At 42.2% G+C, this 18,057-nt stretch overlaps 1 protein-coding gene across 1 annotated transcript in view; it reads left to right on the forward strand.

The window, feature by feature from the left end:
• Positions 1 to 2,078, forward strand: part of LOC137626927 (liprin-beta-1-like) — a 378,890-nt gene extending 376,812 nt beyond the window's left edge. Inside the window, exon 5 of the mRNA XM_068357915.1 lies at positions 1,148 to 2,078. Within this exon, the coding sequence (XP_068214016.1) occupies positions 1,148 to 1,216 (69 nt within the window). The 3' untranslated portion in view covers positions 1,217 to 2,078. The remainder of the gene's footprint in view (positions 1 to 1,147) is intronic.
• The last annotated feature ends 15,979 nt before the right edge of the window (positions 2,079 to 18,057 follow it).

Here is an 18,057-nt window from a genome sequence, read left to right on the forward strand (position 1 = left end):
TCTGCCAACTGAACGAGGCAAATCATTAATATAGATGAGGAAAAATAACGGTCCTAAGACTGATCCCTGAGGGACACCTATTTTGACATCCATAATCTCTGAAAGATGACCATCGAGCGTGACAAATTGTTTTCGATTTGTCAGGTAGGATTGGAGTAAGAGTAGTGCATTGCCTCGTATACCATAATGTTCCAGCTTTTGAAGTAGTATATCATGAGACACAGTATCAAAGGCTTTGCTCAAATCCAAAAAAACCGCACCAAGGTATTCATTTTTATTCATTGCATTATAGATATTTTCAAGGAGGTCATGAACGGCATCACTAGTACTTACGCCTCGTAAGAAACCATACTGACACGTAGAGAAAATGTTACAACTATTGAAGAAAGAGTAAAGTCGACTATACAATAGTTTTTCAAATATTTTATTCAACAAAGGAAGGCAGCTAATTGGTCTATAGTTATTAACATCTGATATATCACCGGATTTGTGTAACACAGTCACACATGCAATTTTCAAAATGTCAGGATAAATACCAGCATCTAAACAACGGTTGAATAGCATAGATATAGGAAAGGCAAGTAGGTTAGCATTGTTCTTATATAATCTTGTAGGAGGAGAATGAATATTTGCTTTTTTGTTTTTCAGTTTTTTTATAATGTTCATCACTTCAAATGGAGATGAAGGGGTAAAAAAAATAGACTGCTGATTTGAGGGAGGCAAATAGGTACGGAAATCTAAGTTAATATTTTGAGGTAAAGCATCCCTTAGAGTAACGCCTATTGTAGAGAAATGAAGATTAAAAGCATTTGCAATTTGTTTAGTGTCAGTAATGGTTTCCCCGTTTCGAATCAGTTTTCTGAGTGAGCTACTCTTTTTTTCTGCCCGGCCTTAGTGACGAGTTGATTAAGTCCCAAGATTTTTTGGCATCTCTACGGAGTTGGTCAAAAGTACTCTCAAAATAGTTTTTCTTTGCCTTGCGTATTAATGTACATAACAGATTACAATAGTTATTGTACTGTTGGCTACTATAATTACCCAATTTCATTCTTCGGTACAGATTATGTTTAATATTAATTGATTTAAGAAGTCCTTTGGAAAGCCACCTATTCATCAATCTTTTAACACTAACAAATTTTGTTTTTAGGGGAAAACACTCATTGAAGAAACTGTCAATCTTGTCACTGAAAGAGGTCACACCTACGTGAGGATTTAAGGAGGCGTGACCATATTCTGCTGACCAGTCTCTACCCCGGAGTAGTTCTGTAAACTTTCTATCATTAATTTGGCTCATGTCTCTAAATTGAATTCTTATTTTGTCATTCATGCTGCTTAGTGCAGGCAATAAAAGGCTACAGAAAATTGGGAAATGATCAGTGATATCAGCTAAAAATATCCCAGAGTTACTAACGAGGTTATTATTGGCCCAAATGTGATCGATACAGGAAAGAGAGTCATTTGACCCGATTCTGGTAGGCCTAGTTATTGATGGTCGGTATTCGAAAGACCGCATTGTGTTGATCAGTCTCCGTGTGGTCTCGCTTTCCCCTTCCCTCATTAGGCAGATGTTAAAATCCCCTGTGACAACAGTATTCCCAGAAGAGATACCTGGACTTCTTAGTACCGCCTCTAGCGAGTTGAAAAACATATTTTCGTCACCTCCTGGACGCCTGTATATACCTAAGATAATAGCAGAATGAGAGGAATTGGGAACAGAAACTGTTGCCCCGGCACTTTCAAAATTATCCGTAGATATGCTTAACTCATCGAGAGGTTTAAACAAAAGTGAATCTTTAACAAAAATGCTCACACCACCGCCCCTCCGGCCCTCACGATAATTATGAAAAGCATTATACCCTGGAAGTGAATTCATGCAATGTGTTTCTTGCTTAGCCCAAGTTTCAGTTAGCACTATAATGTCAAATTCATGATTGCAATTTTTCAAATAACCAATAAATTCGTCGTGATTTTTCTTAAAACTTCTAATGTTAAGGCTTATTAGTGAAAGGCATTGCCGCATATGATCAGGGAGAGAATCATTAAAAGTATCAATGGTATAATATTTACAGGAAAATAGATCGGCTGCATTCACAGAATTTACAAAGTTCTCATCAGGATCAGCATGATTGACAGGATTAGCATTCATAAAATTAACAAAATTTATAAATGGGAAATATTAAATAATATGAACAGATAATTAGAAGGGAATTAAAATTAAACTTTAGGCTTATAATAATGAAATATTTACGACTGTATAAAAAGAAAATCGTTATGAAAGACGGAGAAAGAAAAAAAAAATAAGTAAAAAGTGCAATTGTGAAAGGATACAAATAATAAATTTATAATAATGGTGATGAATGTAATAAAGATAATCTAAGGCAATCTAAATAATTAAAAGAATATTTAATCAAGTAATACGTAGAAAACAATTTAAAATTCGAATCAAAAGAATCAAAAAATGAAAAACTAATGAGTTAACTTATAAGCAGCTGCAAAATAATGTACAGAAATCATTTTGAAATTCACTCAGGGGCACTAAGGCCAGTACTATTGTAAAACAGGTCCAGGTCCTTGCGGGTTCGGATGGCGAAGGTTTTACCCGATCGAGATGTTTTAACTCTGATGACACCATCACGCGTATGCAAGAAGAGACCGTTCAGTTGTTGTCTTTTCACTTGCCGAAGTTCGTAGTAAAGGCTATCGCGTTTCCGAGTCAGAGATTCGTTTATGAAAAGTCCTTTTGCAGTATCATTTTTATGTTGCAAACAGGAATGTCTCATATCTGACTTTACAGCCCGAGACATCACTTTCAGCAAAATGTTGTTGTTAAGTGGTGACCCATCGATTCCTCTCTTGCCAATCCTTCTTCCTTCAAGGATGAAGTGGTCGGGAAATTTCTTTTGGAGACACTTCTCTAGGAGATCCCGGCCTAATCTCCTTGTATCTTCGTCCGGCTGGGGAGCAGGCAAAGCAGGACCAGACAGAACCAGATCATTACAGATCATTTGGGCCTCGGTCTCGTCTATCTTCTCCTCGAGAACTTCCATCTCCTTTGTTAAGTTAGGTCTGGACTCCAATGACGCAACTCTATTCGTGAGATCGGCAATAATTTTGTCTTTGTCACTTAAAATTCTCTCAACTTCTTCCTGGTGGTGACGAAGTTTATCCTCAAACGCAGCAGTCACCCTTTCCTCGATAGTAGCAATAGTGTTCTTTAAATCACTGACCTGGTATATGAGGTCTGAAATTTGAACTGAAAGGGAGGATTTAAGATCTTGAATTTCAGCACTCAGATCGGGAAGCGAGTTTAGCACACAAGATGCTTGGAGAACTCCATTTTCGTCTTTTGAAATTTTCGTCTTCAGCGGTTGGCCACTTACGATCTGAGAACTCACTACTTGAGATGATGACATTTTGGGTGTTGGATTAATAGCACAGCTAAATAGGACAACAGAAAAAAATACACTGTTCGTACGACGTGGAAAGGGACACGGACTTGGTTATTTTCACGGCAGTTCAGCAAACGTTTAGCAACTCATTAGTTTCACTGGGGTGACCGCTAATCCATAGGTCTAGTGGAACGAGAGGTCAGGAGAATAGATGACACGTCCGATTAGTAACCAGGTCGAGTCCATCTGTGCCCCCCAAGTATCCAAGTCGTAATATCACGGGAATACTGTTAAAAGAACACAAAATGTTACTTTGGTATAAATAATAATTAAAGGATTTAAAATCATTTGAAAATACTTTTATTTAACTTAAGGGTTACATAAGCAACATAAATCCTAGTGAATGAACTATGAAAACAACTGACTTATATTTATTCGGTTCAATCAGACAGCAACAATTGGAGAGAACAAATACAGAAGACTTTACAAGGAGAAAAAACTGCAGAGATCTAAACAACAAGCACCTCTCAGTCCAACTCTGGTTTATTTTCTTGTTAGGTCAATCATATATTCCAGATAGCTCTTGGTAAATAAGTATCGGTTACAAAAGCCTAAACAATCACAATAAATATCCAAATTAAGTAATGCAATAAGAGAAAAATAATTGTTGAAAAATATTTCTAAATAAAATTAATAGGTTTGTTCACATCCAACAATATTAATTAGCTTTCTTTAAGAGCCTAACAGTGGCGTTTCCTACGATAGTTCAACTATCTACTCTATTGTACACTAAGAGTATATATAATTTGAAAGTACATTTTTGTATATTTTCTTAATGGCAAGTGCAACTTAATAATCAACTCTTGTTATTTTTTTTATTTACGGTTGTGATCAGCTGCTCTTAAGACTATCGTGAATAACAAAGAATATTTTTTTCTTTAGCTCATTCAATATAAATTACATTAGTACCAATTTGAAATAGAATATAGTTTTCATACATTTTTTTATAGCAATTATTGTTAGTTATATGAATACCTCTCTTGCCATCAACGACCTTGGATGTTGGTATGCCTGGAAAACCAAATTAATTCTCTCTATCTCTCTCTCTCTCTCTCTCTCTCTCTCTCTCTCTCTCTCTCTCGTGTGTGTGTGGGGGGGGTTGATATGATTTAGCTCCCCATCATGTAATACTTGAAAATGAACAACAAGAGACGAATCAGTTGTTGGGGCTGATGATCCGCAGCCATGTACGTAGGCTAAGCAATGCAAAAAAAGACAGTGAATGTAAATATTAATAAATGTAACAACTAGGTTTTTTGGGCTCAGGCCATGTCGTCCTGATGGAAGGTTCCTTCAGTAGCTTCCTAGGGTATATTTGACTACAGTGGATATTCCCAGAGAATTAAACTACAGGTCTCCAGAATTCTAACTTCTGGCACGAATATCCTTAAAGTTGCCTTTTAGGATATCGCAATATCTGGACCCCATATAGCTTTTACGCTTGGAGGGGGAAGAAGTGGCAAGATAAGGGAGGAGCTGTTACAAAGTTCTCCTCCGTTACTGTTATGGGCACTCGGATGACGTCATACCCATCGCCATCTTGGATGACATAGTATCCGCCCGCCATCTTCATTCCTTTCGCTGTAGCATCCCAACCAGATGTTTTTTCCCAGTTCTTTCGTTATATTGGATATCATGTCACAATCTTCAGCTTCTACCTCTGGAAAATTGAGTATTCACCTCTTATATCGTATAAATGCAGCTCTAGCCGTAAAGTAACGTTTTTCCCAAAATAAATAGGGATTTGCTTTTGTGGCAGAGCTCTTGCTTAGAGCGGAGGCGCCTCGGCGCTGTCGTTCACAACGCATGCTCTATTTAGTTAGCCAGAACGACCTTACCAGTTTTAATAGCTTCTATCTTATTAGCTATTTAGTCTTCATTACTAGGAATTAGTTATACTATGCTGTTAGTACTCCTTAGTTTCGGCGTATGCGTAGCCGAATTATTGTTCCTATAGTAAAACCAATCTGTCGTGGCCGCTGAGACGATATCTGACCCACTGTATAGCGTACTCTTGTCAAAATAATTCGACCAATTTAAGGGAAAATGAACACAGTACTTAGACACGATCCTTGCAAACTGAGTGAAACTGATAAAGAGTAGCCGCTTTATGACAGATGTCCTTCCTTTTTTACTAATCTCACAGGATTAACCAGAGGTGGCTACGATTAACCAGAAGTTAACAGCAGTCTCTCTCTCTCTCTCTCTCTCTCTCTCTCTCTCTCTCTCTCTCTCTCTCTCTCTCTCTCTCTCTGTTATTCTTGTCGAACATATATATTTCATGAGGTGAGGTTTCATTTCTATAATGATAATTGGAACCAACATTTTTTATTTTTTGAAATTATAATCCCAGGTTGTTTGCCAGTTCTATCCTTTTGTCGTAATAAGACTGGCAAGATGGTGAGTTTGAAATCTTGAAGGTCACAAGGGTAAATTTATCAGTCAAAGATCAGTGAGCCGTATTTAGTCCTCATAACGGTTGATCTTGGAGTGTAAAATAGAGTTATCAAATTTGAACGATTGGAAACTTAACCAACTCGTGGAAACAGTATACAGTGTGTACAAGTATTTCACAATAAAGATGAACAGCGGCCCTTTTACTGATGTAACTATCGCATGTTGAATGATCACACAAGAAGAATGTGAAAAACCTAAATTTCAAGAATAAACAAAGTATCACCCTGCTGTCGAGGACTTCAACAAATATGTTTAAGAAGAACAGAGTAAAACTTATATGCACTAAAGAAAATCCCCACCTTTTGAAAAATACTGGTGGAAGGAGGAGAAAACATTGCATTCAATGGATGGAAAGAATCTCCAAGGAAAGTCTACATAACATATACAGTGTATCTGTATATATATATATATATATATATATATATATATATATATATATATATATATATATAATTATATATATATATATATATATATTATACATATATATATTATACACACACAAACAGAGAGAGAGAGAGAGAGAGAGAGAGAGATTAAATTGACTTTTCCTTTAAGAAATCATAACCAATGATTGACGTATGTGACCAGGAGACCACAAACACGAAAATATCGTTAGTGAAAGATAAGTATCCGACAAGGGCGGCGCAATTAAAAAGGCTTGAAAAGTCCTTTCTGTAAATAACCCTTTCAAGCTCAAGATAAGCATGGTTTATGTTTAGATGTCAGTTTTCGATATATATATATATATATAAGATGATGATGATGTTTAAGGTGATCTTATCCCAGCAAGTACAGTTGTAAAGAAAGGGTGAGGGAAAATAGGATACTTATCCCTGTATTAGTGCTAATCTCTTAATCTGGCTTTATTGTTTTCAAAGGTTTTCGACTTGTCTCTAAAGAAAGTTTCCTTCAAGGAAAAATGAACTAAGTGTTTACGTTCGGACACGATAAGTTCTGGCAAAGAGCTCTTTTCAGCGGCCACCACCGAATGGTTTGACTATAGGCCCCCTAGCCTAGATGCCTTAGGTTACTTTCATGCATGATATAAGAAGTGTTCCTGGTGTTATTTAACTTAAAAGAAGATATCAGGCAAATTATACGTATAAGATATTTGGATTGCATATGATTTCCTTTTCCATGATTGTATACCAAGAGTTTCGAGGAACAGGTAGTCGATCTCTACGCCACTAGGCTAGTAGCCTAGTGGCTTTTAGTATACTTTCACACACATCCCTGGTTACCTTTATGTATAAGGTAATGTCTTCCTCCCTCTGTAGGTAACCCTTGGTTACATTGCTAGCCGTTCCTGCCTTGAATTGTCATTCGGGTAATGTTAGGCTAGGGTGTGTCTGCCCCTTTCCAAACCATGGCGGATGAGTTTGAATTTGGGTCAGAACCTCAGAGTACCGGTCGTGTGCCTCCAGCTACCCCATAGGATGAATGTATTCTCCTATTGGACATGGTTGGTAGGCATAGGGGGCCTTGCCCCCCTAGACTGCACTTGAAGGGGTTTGAGATCCCCTTTGCCCTGTAATGTAGTGACTAATCCTGTGTTTGGAGATTTTGGGGCTGAAGGATATGAATATCCTTTGGCCTAGATTAGGCAAGCATGGGGATTCTGTTTCTTTATAGTTTAGGATGGCTTGATGATGCCAGTCCCTTTACTACACCAGCCCTTCCTAGGCTGGAGAATGTACTCTCCCTACACCTAGGATGACGTTAGTACCGAAACAGAGTTCCCTCGTTGTCTAACGAGGACGGCTCACACCGGCTCCTCACCCTCCCCTCACAAGACCCTTTTCCCCTACCCCTCTCTGTTCTTTGGTGATGGCCTAGCCATCACACCCCTATCCGCTGTCCTACAATCTTGCCTAGTGCCGGCGGGTTGTAGGGCCAGCCCGGTCTTTCGCCTGTTGGGTCTAACCGTTCAGCTTCCCTTTTACATATGTCGCTACGGTATTGCTGTTTCGGCGAGCCTAACTGCCGACAGAGACCCACCTCGTTACTTTAGAGTGTTCTTCGGTCCTCCCTTTGACTGCCATCCGCTGCCCCTGTCCATCTGTTACCAGCATGGCTGCGGATGGATGGAAGCCTGATCACTAACATGCTCTCCCCTTCCATTTGAACCCTCCTTCCAAAGGAAGGCAGAGTCGGCGTGGCTTGCCGCCACTCTTCATCTCCCTTCACTCATTGCTTTCTCTCTCTATGGGCTAGTACTGTCAACTACATCAACTGCCGATCACCAGCCCTGCTGGCAGAAGGCAGGTAGGGTTGATCTGCCAGCCATTAGCTCACTGTCACCGTTGACTGGGCCACTATTCAGTCACATTGTATGATGGCTGGGCTGGTGTGCTTTCAGCCGGTAGTCTGCCGACTGCCAGCATACTGCCGGAAGTTCGAAGGGTCGCCAGCAATTCGGCAGACCGCCGGCGATACAGAAGGCTTCTCCACTACCCAGCCACATTGTATGATGGCTGGGGCGGCGTGCCTTGTGCTGACTGGCTGCTAACTATTTAAACACTGAATTACTGTGCTAGTTGAGCTATCCTGAGTACTAGCCTTGCCGGCGGCATGCCGGTAATGTCTATTGTATGGGAATATACAATAGCCAGTACATCTGTAGTATTGCTATATACCTCAGACAGAAAACTATAGTATATATTTATACAATAGTTATTTTTCCAACATACTCTGTGCATCCATGCGCAGTCCCTTGTTGAGACTTACCTGAATTGGGGGACTGACTTCCCCCCTTTCTCTATGCTGATTGTTCATCAGCCCCTCCAATTCTCATTATTAACTTCTTGGAAGTGTGTGTTGTTTACACTATTCTCCCCCTACGGGTTAAAATCTTCCATTGGACCTCTTACAAAGGCGTCCTAGGAAGGTCATCAATTGGGTGGGCGGGATTCACAAGTATGTCTTTCGTAATTCATTTCTAGCTTACCTATCCCAAGCTTACACTAAGAAAGGATTTAATATTATAATAAATATGATTTTAAGTCTACTGTGATAGACTTCAACATACTCATATTCTTTTCCTCTCTTTACAGGAGGAGTACGTCCAGTGTGAGAGTGCGTTTTGCAGCGTACGTCGCAGGGACTTTTATGGACATCTGGGCCGCCGGACGCACTCACTTTGCTCCATTAAGAAGGGGTCTCTCAAGTAATGGGACCCACAGGCGTGCACCATGTGCAAGGACATGAGAGATTTGAGTCTTGACAGTCTGCGGAGTCAAGAATACCGCTCGGGAAAAACTATGCAAGTAGGTGTGTGGTTTCCAGAAGAACGCCACGGGGCCTTATCTTCCCAACGAGGGCATGAGAGCCATGCTTTTCCCAAGGGCATCTGCGGATGCTATAATCCCTCAGCCTCGCCCAGAGATCCCATGCATCCAGCTGACGATTGATTCGCATGTCTCGGATGCAATGAAAGACATCCACATTGAGGATGACAGGATGTCGTAGGTGTCAGAGGACACCGAGAAGGACCTTTTGGCCAATGGCTAAGAAGAGGAGTCTACTGTGGCTCCAGAGTCGGAAGAGGAGGATGTGGCATCCCTCTCAGTGCCGTCGACTCCTGCTCCGGAACCGGTACCTTCTACCTCGTCCACTCCCCTTCCTACGAAGTCGGACGATACCATGGCTGCCATTCAGGCCATGATGGCGATCTTCGACGAGATTGATTGATTTAAAGTTTTCAGGCATCCTGACATCTGACGGAAGATCAAGCAGAGGGACGCGGAGTTCAAGAAGGAGCTTCAACGAGGGTCTCAGAAGAGACTCAACGTCAAGGAACTTCCCTCCTGCTCAGACATCAACCCATGGAATCATGCCGAGTACATGCCTATCACAAACGGGAAGATAGTCATCTCGGACAAGCTGGGCTCCATCCCCATCAAAGATGTGGAATTCTGGCCGAACTTCGATTCCTACCCAGACTGCTTTGTTCGTCTCAAGACGGAACCTGCTTCCAAGGAAGAAACGACCTAAGGAGGTCACTGTCTTTGATCACTCCAAGGCTCAGGCGCTGTTTGCCAGCTGCCTGAAGGAAAGGGGCTACACCAACTCCAAGGTGCCGGCCCTAAGCAAGAAGCACCCATCCTTTCTTGCTATCAATACCATGGTTTTTCCCTTCGCTGAAAAATATTTCAAGGCAGTTCTGAAGGCAGTGGAAGCAGAGAAGCCTTGCCCTACCCTCGAGGAGTGTAGGCCCCTCTCCCTAGCTCTGCCACTTGATGATAAAGACTGGAAGGACATCCAGTTGACTTTCGCAGTCGGAAGTTGGAGGTTGACATCGCTGGATGCCAGTTCAGCGAGATTCTCCCCAAGCTATCCGATTTTCTACTCCGTAGAGAACAGGATACAAAGGAGAGACTGGCTGCTTCTCTCTCTCTCCAGGTGTCCATGGAGACAATGGCCGGGGAACTGAAGACCCCTAACATGTTTATGGTCCTAGCCAAGACTCACTTGGCAACTTCGACAAAGGACTTTTACAGCTTTGTCAGGGCACGACGGGCGTGCAGGGAGTTCGTGTTTGCGTCTGCAACCGTCAAGCACGAACCTAGGAAGTTGATTTCTTCCAACATATGGGAAAAGGATCTCTTCCCCTCTGACTTTGTCAAGGAGATCGTCGACAAGGCCGCCACGGAGAATAGTAACCTTCTCCAGAAGTGGGGTATGTCGGCAAAGAGGAAGTCTTCTCCGGATGAGGGACCCAAGCCTAAGAAGACATCCAAGAGACCAAGTCTGCCACCTCGCCCAGCAAAGCGACAACTTCCCATGATTGCAAGCCACAGCTACTGGCGCATGCCCAACCCACCTTCCAACTGGTGCCCCAGCAAGTGGTGACTCCATCACCAGGCTTTACTCCCGCTTACGAGAGGCAGTCTACGAGAGGAAGTAGGGGGGCAAGCGGTCGAGGAAGCAAGTCCTCCGGAAACAAGAAGCATTGAGTTGCTTCCGGTAGGAGGAAGACTCCGTCTCTTTCGGGATCGCTGGACCTTCGATCCGTGGGCCCACAGCATTGTCAAGAATGGACTGGGTTGGAGCTGGAAGACATCACCACCGCTATTTCCGCAATTCTTCCAACACTCCACCCCCGTTTTGGAAGAATATGTCCGAGAACTCTTGAACAAAAGGGTGATCAAGAGAGCAAAGTACATCAAATTTCAGGGAAGGCTGTTCTGTGTTCCCAAGAAAGACTCCGACGAACTCAGAGTCATCCTGGACTTGTCCCCTCTTAACAAGTTCATCGAGAACAACAAGTTCAAGATGCTAACCTCAGCACATAAGGGTCCTATTGCCCAGAAAGGCATACACAGTCTCCATAGACATGGTGGACGCCTATTGGCACATCCCGATGAATAGCCAGACCACCTCCTACCTAGGATTCAGGTTTCAAAAAAGTAAGTACACTTTCAGAGCCATGCCCTTCAGGCTCAACATAGCCCCAAGGGTCTTCACGAAGCTTGCAGAGACTATCGTTCAACAACTACGCCTACAGGGCGTCCAGGTAATGGCCTACCTGGACGATTGGCTGGTGTGGGCAGCATCGGAAACGGAATGCCTGCAAGCATCCAAGAAAGTGATCCAATTCCTGGAACATCTAGGATTCAAGATCAACACCAAAAAGTCTCTACTATCTCCGGCTCAAAAGTACCAATGGCTAGGCATACATTGGGACCTACAGTCACATCGTCTCTATATTTCGTTAAAGAAGAGGGAGATAGCAAGGTCTTTCAAGAGACTCCTCAAATCCAAATGGATTTCAAGACGTCAGCAGGAGTATGTGCTCGGCTCTCTCCAGTTCGCTTCGGTGACAGACCCAGTGCTGAAAGCACAGCTAAAAGATGCATCAGGAATCTGGAGAAGATACGCATCAAACGCTCGAAGAGATCTCAGAAGACCACTCCCGTCTCTGCTTCGATCACTCCTCAAGCCATGGTCGGAGGCCAGCAAGTTCAAGAGGTCAATGCCTCTACAACTGCCTCCACCCTCAGTTACCATCCACACGGACGCATCGCTGGAAGGAATGGGGGGTCACTCCCATCAACGCAAGACTCAAGGAACTTGGTCCTCCCTGTTCAAGACGTTTCACATCAACATCCTAGAGGCCATGGCAGTCTTCCTCACACGTGCGACTGACTTTGGACAGCAATGTGCTGGTCAGATGTCTGAATCGTCAAGGCTCACAATCACCTCAACTCAACCAAGTGATATTAGCCATCCTCCGTCTAGCGGAGAAGAAGAGATGGTATTTATCAGCAGTTCACCATCAAGGGTTCCGCAATGTGACAGAAGGCAATACGAGTCATCTTGGAAGAAATGGGTAACCTTTGTCAAGGCAAAGAATCCGATGGATTTCTGCCTGTCTTTCTTAATCTACCTTCACGAACAAGGTTTATCAGTCAACACGATCTCTACGTGTAAATATGCCCTGACAAGACCCTTGCTGTATGCCTTCCAAATAGACTTGTCTAACGAAATCTTTAATAAGGTGCCGAAGGCCTGTGCTAGACTTAGACCCATTTCATGGACTCTTGACAAAGTGCTACATTTTGCTTCGGGCTTGGACAATGAGACTTGCCCTCTGAAAGATTTGACCCAGAAAGTTGTTTTCTTGTTTGCTTTAGCCTCGGGGGCTAGAGTTATTGAAATTGTGGCATTATCTAGGGAAGAGGGCCACATCCGGTTCGCTGACACGGGCGAGCTCACCCTCTTTCCTGACCCAACGTTTCTCGCCAAGAACGAGTTACCCACAAAAAGATAGGGTCCCTGGAGAATCTGCCCTCTGAAGGAAGATGTCTCTCTGTGTCCAGTGGAGAGTCTAAAGGTCTATCTTCGCAGAACTTTGGGAGAGGACAACTCTTTAAAGGAGAAACATTGGGGTCAAACCTGTCACTTAAACAACTAACGAGCGAAGATCACCTACTTTATTCGCAGAGTGGATCCTGACAGTACACCCGCAGGTCATGATCCTAGGAAGGTCGCTTTTTCCCTGAACTTTTTCCAACTAATGGACTTCGAGAGTCTTCGCTTGTTAAGCACTACGCGAAGCAAGTACAAGTCAAACGATACGTGGTGGCAGCAGGTAGTCTTCTAAAACCTGCCGCTTAGTGCTGCGAGGAACAGTGAATTTTATGGGACATGAATTCTAAGGGTGTATATGTTGGCCTTGGTGCACAATATAGTAGTGATTGTCATTGTGATGACGATACGGACTGTTCTGATATACTATGGTGATATAACATAGACTGAACACTAGTGCCGTGTGTTTATTACATTCTCAGAAAGACATTACAATACCATACGGAATTTGAAATGTGGCAAGTTTTCCTTATCAGGTGTTACAAATATTTCTGTATGTCAATGTGCTTATGTTATTTAGTTGATTCTCAATTACAATTTTACACTATTTACATGTATGCTCAAATTTTACATTATTTACATGTACAGTATGCTCATCCTCAATTTATTTTGAATAAATGTCCAATGGTTTTATGCGTCTCATTTCGCCCTAAAACATTATAATAAGGCCTATGTGAGAGTATTTTTCTACCCTTCTGCATGATGTGGTGAACAATAATGCTACCTCGCCCTAAAACATTATAATATATAATAAAGCCTATGTGAGAGTATTTTTCTACCCTTCTCCTGCATGATGTGGTGAACAATAATGCTACCTTTGTTCCTACGCTTATGCAAACCTTTCCAGCGAAATGCAACTTGTTCCGACACTTGATACAAACTCGGGCTACTGACATGCAATGAGACCTGCATGTCCCCTTTGACTGCTGGGTTGGTTCAGTATAACATGCAACTTCGAGACTTTTCCCGAGTCTGGTTTGACTCTTCCCTGTAGGGGGCAGGAAGCACTAACATACTGTATGCTAAGCGGATATGACTATAACGGTGTTGTCATAGGTCTCTTAGGTCCTAAAGACCAAGGAAATATTGTCTGGAAGTCGAAGGCACAATTGGGAAATCCATGATACATTAATGCTCTGGTAAACTTCCATCAGGATGACATGGTCTGAGCCCAAAAAACGGATTTTGAGCGAAGCGAAAAATCTATTTTTTGGGTGAGATAGCCATGTCGTCCTGATGGACCCGCCCTCCTTTCTATGAAAGGCTTTAGCAGGCTCCCTCCCAACCTTACTGTATCTGGAAGTATTGGCCGAACGCTAAAAGGAATGAAGATGACGGGCGGATACTACGTCATCCAAGATGGCGACGGGTATGACGTCATCAGAGTGCCCATAACAGTAACGGAGGAGAACTTAGTAACGGCTCCTCCCTTATCTTGCCACTTCTTCCCTCTCGAAGCGTAAACGCTATATGGGGTGCAGATAGCTATGCGGCGTGTCAAGAATACGTCCCCTGTTATGCGATATCCTAAAAGGCAACTTTAATGATATTCGTGCCAAAAGTTAGAATTCTGGAGACCTTTAGTTTAATTCTCTGGGAATATCCACTGTAGTCAAATATACCCTAGGAAGCTACTGAAGGAACCTTCCATCAGGATGACATGGCTATCTCACCCAAAAATAGATTTTTCGCTTCGCTCTAAATCCGTTTATTTTATACTACCTCAAAACAATAATAATTCAGATTTTTCTATTTTATACTATCTTGAGCAAACCACATTCACAAATAAAGAGCCTGTGATGTACTCTACACATGCTAAATTGAAAACATCTACCGTTACAAGTATGGATGTACATCTATTCATAAAATTAGATTACTTATCTGGTGCTAAATTAAATCTAAACTCTCGCTTGTTTGTAAGAACTCCTTCAGCCCCTATTTGCTTCTACTTTACCTCTATTCTAGCTTCTCATCCTCCATCCTGCTGTCCAGCCTCTTCTAGCCTCTACATCATAGTGTACCTGCGGGGTTTGTCCCTTAGCTCCACTTGGGTGCTGAATTTGGGCTATTTAGCCTAAATTCATAAATTGAAAGTTTTTATCCTTATTTTTTTTAACAAAATTTAATGCAAGTCAAAATCTGTGTGAAACATTTTCATGAAAGTAAAGGTCAGAAAATTTTCTTTTAACAAAGCCATACAAGCATGGTACTGCTTAGAGATGTGGTGGTATGAAAACTTGACATGTTTGTGATATTACTTCGTTAATTTTTTCACATTTCTGGTCAAAGTGGCCAAAATTTTTCCCGCCCCGTAAATGACGTGACAACTTATTTTTTATTAAGGTCTTAGTGCATTACGTATTATTAATGAATGATCTACTGTAAATGTTTTCATGTCGAATGAATGCAGCAAAAGGCAAATATTGTTATTAACAAAATAGTGGGACTGAAACAATGTTCCAAATTTCTAAGAAAACTAGTTATACATTTCACCATTTGAGGCAAGACCTTTTAAGGTAGGCCATTGTAATTTTCTCTGTTTGGTTGTCACATTTCCCAGGTTTACTCTTACACAGGGGACTTACTCTGACTTAGGTTTCTGCCTCATACTTTTTAAGGCCAAATGTCTAGAAGCTTTGGGTATTTGTGGAGAAATTTTTTTTTTTTTTATTATTGAGTGGGAACTTTTTCTGGGAATGTACCCTTGCACCAAGAAACAAAGACCAACAGGGGAGGAAAGGAGCAATTACACTCAAGGGCACAAACACTTAAATACTTTGGTGATGCAGTTCACAAACCTTCACTCCTAATAGAAAACTGTACTTTGTACAGAGGCCTAGCAACTCCACACATGAAAAAAAGGGTAATTTGATGACCTAATTTAGCTATGTCAAGTCTAAAGCTATACCACTCTAAAGCCCTGTCCACACCATCGAGCATGCCCGACGGGTTAACAGTGATGCCAGACCACAGTAATTAGTAAGAATGAGGGTTAATGATGTCAGAAGCAGGAAAACCACAGACAAGGATCTGGCATCATACAGTGTTGTCAGATCCCTGCCTTTAGGTTTCCCCCTTGTGGCGTCATCAACCATCATTCTCAATACCTATTGTGGTCTGGTATCACTGTTTGCCCGTCGGGCATGCTCGATCGTGTGGACGGGTTTAGGCTCGGTTTTGGCAGTGTACTTGGGACCCCAGTGCCTGGACAGGAATTTTACATTATGAATGGAGGCAATGGCAAGAGAGGGGGGGGGCGGGGATGTATTAAAGATGGGGTCTTTACCTTTGAAGCACTGAGATTAAATGTTAAGTCACTCGCTAGCACACTATTACCCTTAGGTTATTTAGACTTACTCCATTTGGGTATGCTGTCCCAAGATTAAATATTCATATTAAAGACAATCAAATAAATAAAGAGGAGCAGAAATGAAAAAAGGTGTAATTAACCTAATCTATACTTTATTACACAAAAATTGCAGTGCTCAATTGGACATCTTAACATTGCAAAGCAATAAAGGCAAATAGTTACATCAATCAAAATATCCAAAATAGTAATCATAATATTGTTGCTTTAGACTAGGCCTTCTGCAACGACAAATTATCAAAATGGGGTTGGACACGTGGTCCTGTGACCCCAGACTTTACTATTATTGTTATTATTTTTGGGCTCGAACCATGACGTCCTGATGGAAGGTTCCTGTAGTAGCTTCCTAAGGGTATATATGACTACAGTGATATTCCCAGAGAATTAAACTAAAGGTTTCACAGAATTCTAACTTCTGGCACAAGTACCCTTAAGGTTTACTCTCGAGGATATCGCATATAAATCAGGGGACGTATTCTTGACACGCCACATGACAATCTGCACCCCGAATAGCCTTTACGCTTCGAGGGGGATACGTGGCAGAATTAGGAGGGGAGCCGCATCAAGGTTACCCTAGTTCCCCTACTACTATTGAGTATCACAACTGCGCCAATTCCCATATGGCGGTCATTCCTTAATTTGTAGCGCCTCGCTACGGTGGTGTTCCCTGTTGATCTGACATTTTCGATCAATTTCTAAGGATCTTTATGCATTCTACAGCTTCTTTCAAACTCTAGAAAGTTGAGTATTCATTCTTTACAATATGTATATTTAGTTCCTGCCTCACAATGAAATTAGTGTAATTTATTGTGAATTGGATCTATTGTACAGTACACTGGTTACCGGTGTCGCCATGGACGCTGTCGTTCATTGGGCATGTGTTATTTGGTTAGCAGAACGACATTCCCGGTTTAAATAGCATTAATAAGTTATTGTGAAAGCTATTTAGGCATTTTATACTTGTAAAGATATTTATATGCATAATTTTCCTTTTTCTGTGTCGATCGTATATGTCAGAGTTTCGGTGATTTAGGTAACCGAGATCTCGCCTTGCCTAGGTAACCTAGCCTAGACAACATATACTTGAGTCATTTCCCCGGTTACCCTTGTGTATCGGTTATCATTCATTGGAGATTGATATCTCCTGGAATTGTTATAGCCGTTACTCGTCTTGAATAGAGATTTAAGGGTAATCTCGCTTCCCTCTGAGAGTAGCCTTAGGCTACAACCCTATTGCGTCGGCCTTGAATTTCTAATTCAGGCATGACTAGCCTAGGGTTTTCTGTTTCATCCCTTGACAGCAGATGGCAAGTTTTAGGATTCGATCAGAACCTCAGAGTATTTAGTCTTGTGTCTTCAGTCGGCCGGCGGGGTTGAATTGCGTTCCCCTGCCGGCATAGGAGGCTAGCCCTCCCTAGGCTACTCCTGAAGTGGTTGCATGATGCCGCCACCCTTCTCCCTGTGGTCTAGTAGACTAGTCCTATGCTCGCTGATCCTAGGCTGTAGAGTAGTTTACTCCTGTGGCCTAGGATGGCGCGGCACTGGAACTCTGTTTCTCCCTTGTTGAGAGGAAACGGCATGGCTGCCGTCCCCTTAACTGTATTAGCAGCTCCTAAGCTGGAGAATAGAAGATTCTCCTGCCGCTTAGGATTGTGCCGATACTGAAATAGTTCCTTCAAGGTGTGTAGGTACGGCAACATTGCCGGCTCCTTCCATACCTCGTATAGGACCCTATCCCTCCCCCTCTGTTCTTTTACGATGGCCGAGCCAATGTCCTGCAACCTTACCATTGCCGGTGGGTTGCCGGAGCGGGCCAGACTCCCTCTCCTCAGCTGTTGTCCGGCTGTCGGCGACTGGCGGCTTCCACCGGCCATGACGGCTGTGGGTCGGAAGTCCCTTCTGTCACCAAGG

This window comes from Palaemon carinicauda, chromosome 2, assembly GCF_036898095.1.
Source record: "Palaemon carinicauda isolate YSFRI2023 chromosome 2, ASM3689809v2, whole genome shotgun sequence".
In the NCBI taxonomy this organism is placed as follows: domain Eukaryota; kingdom Metazoa; phylum Arthropoda; class Malacostraca; order Decapoda; family Palaemonidae; genus Palaemon; species Palaemon carinicauda.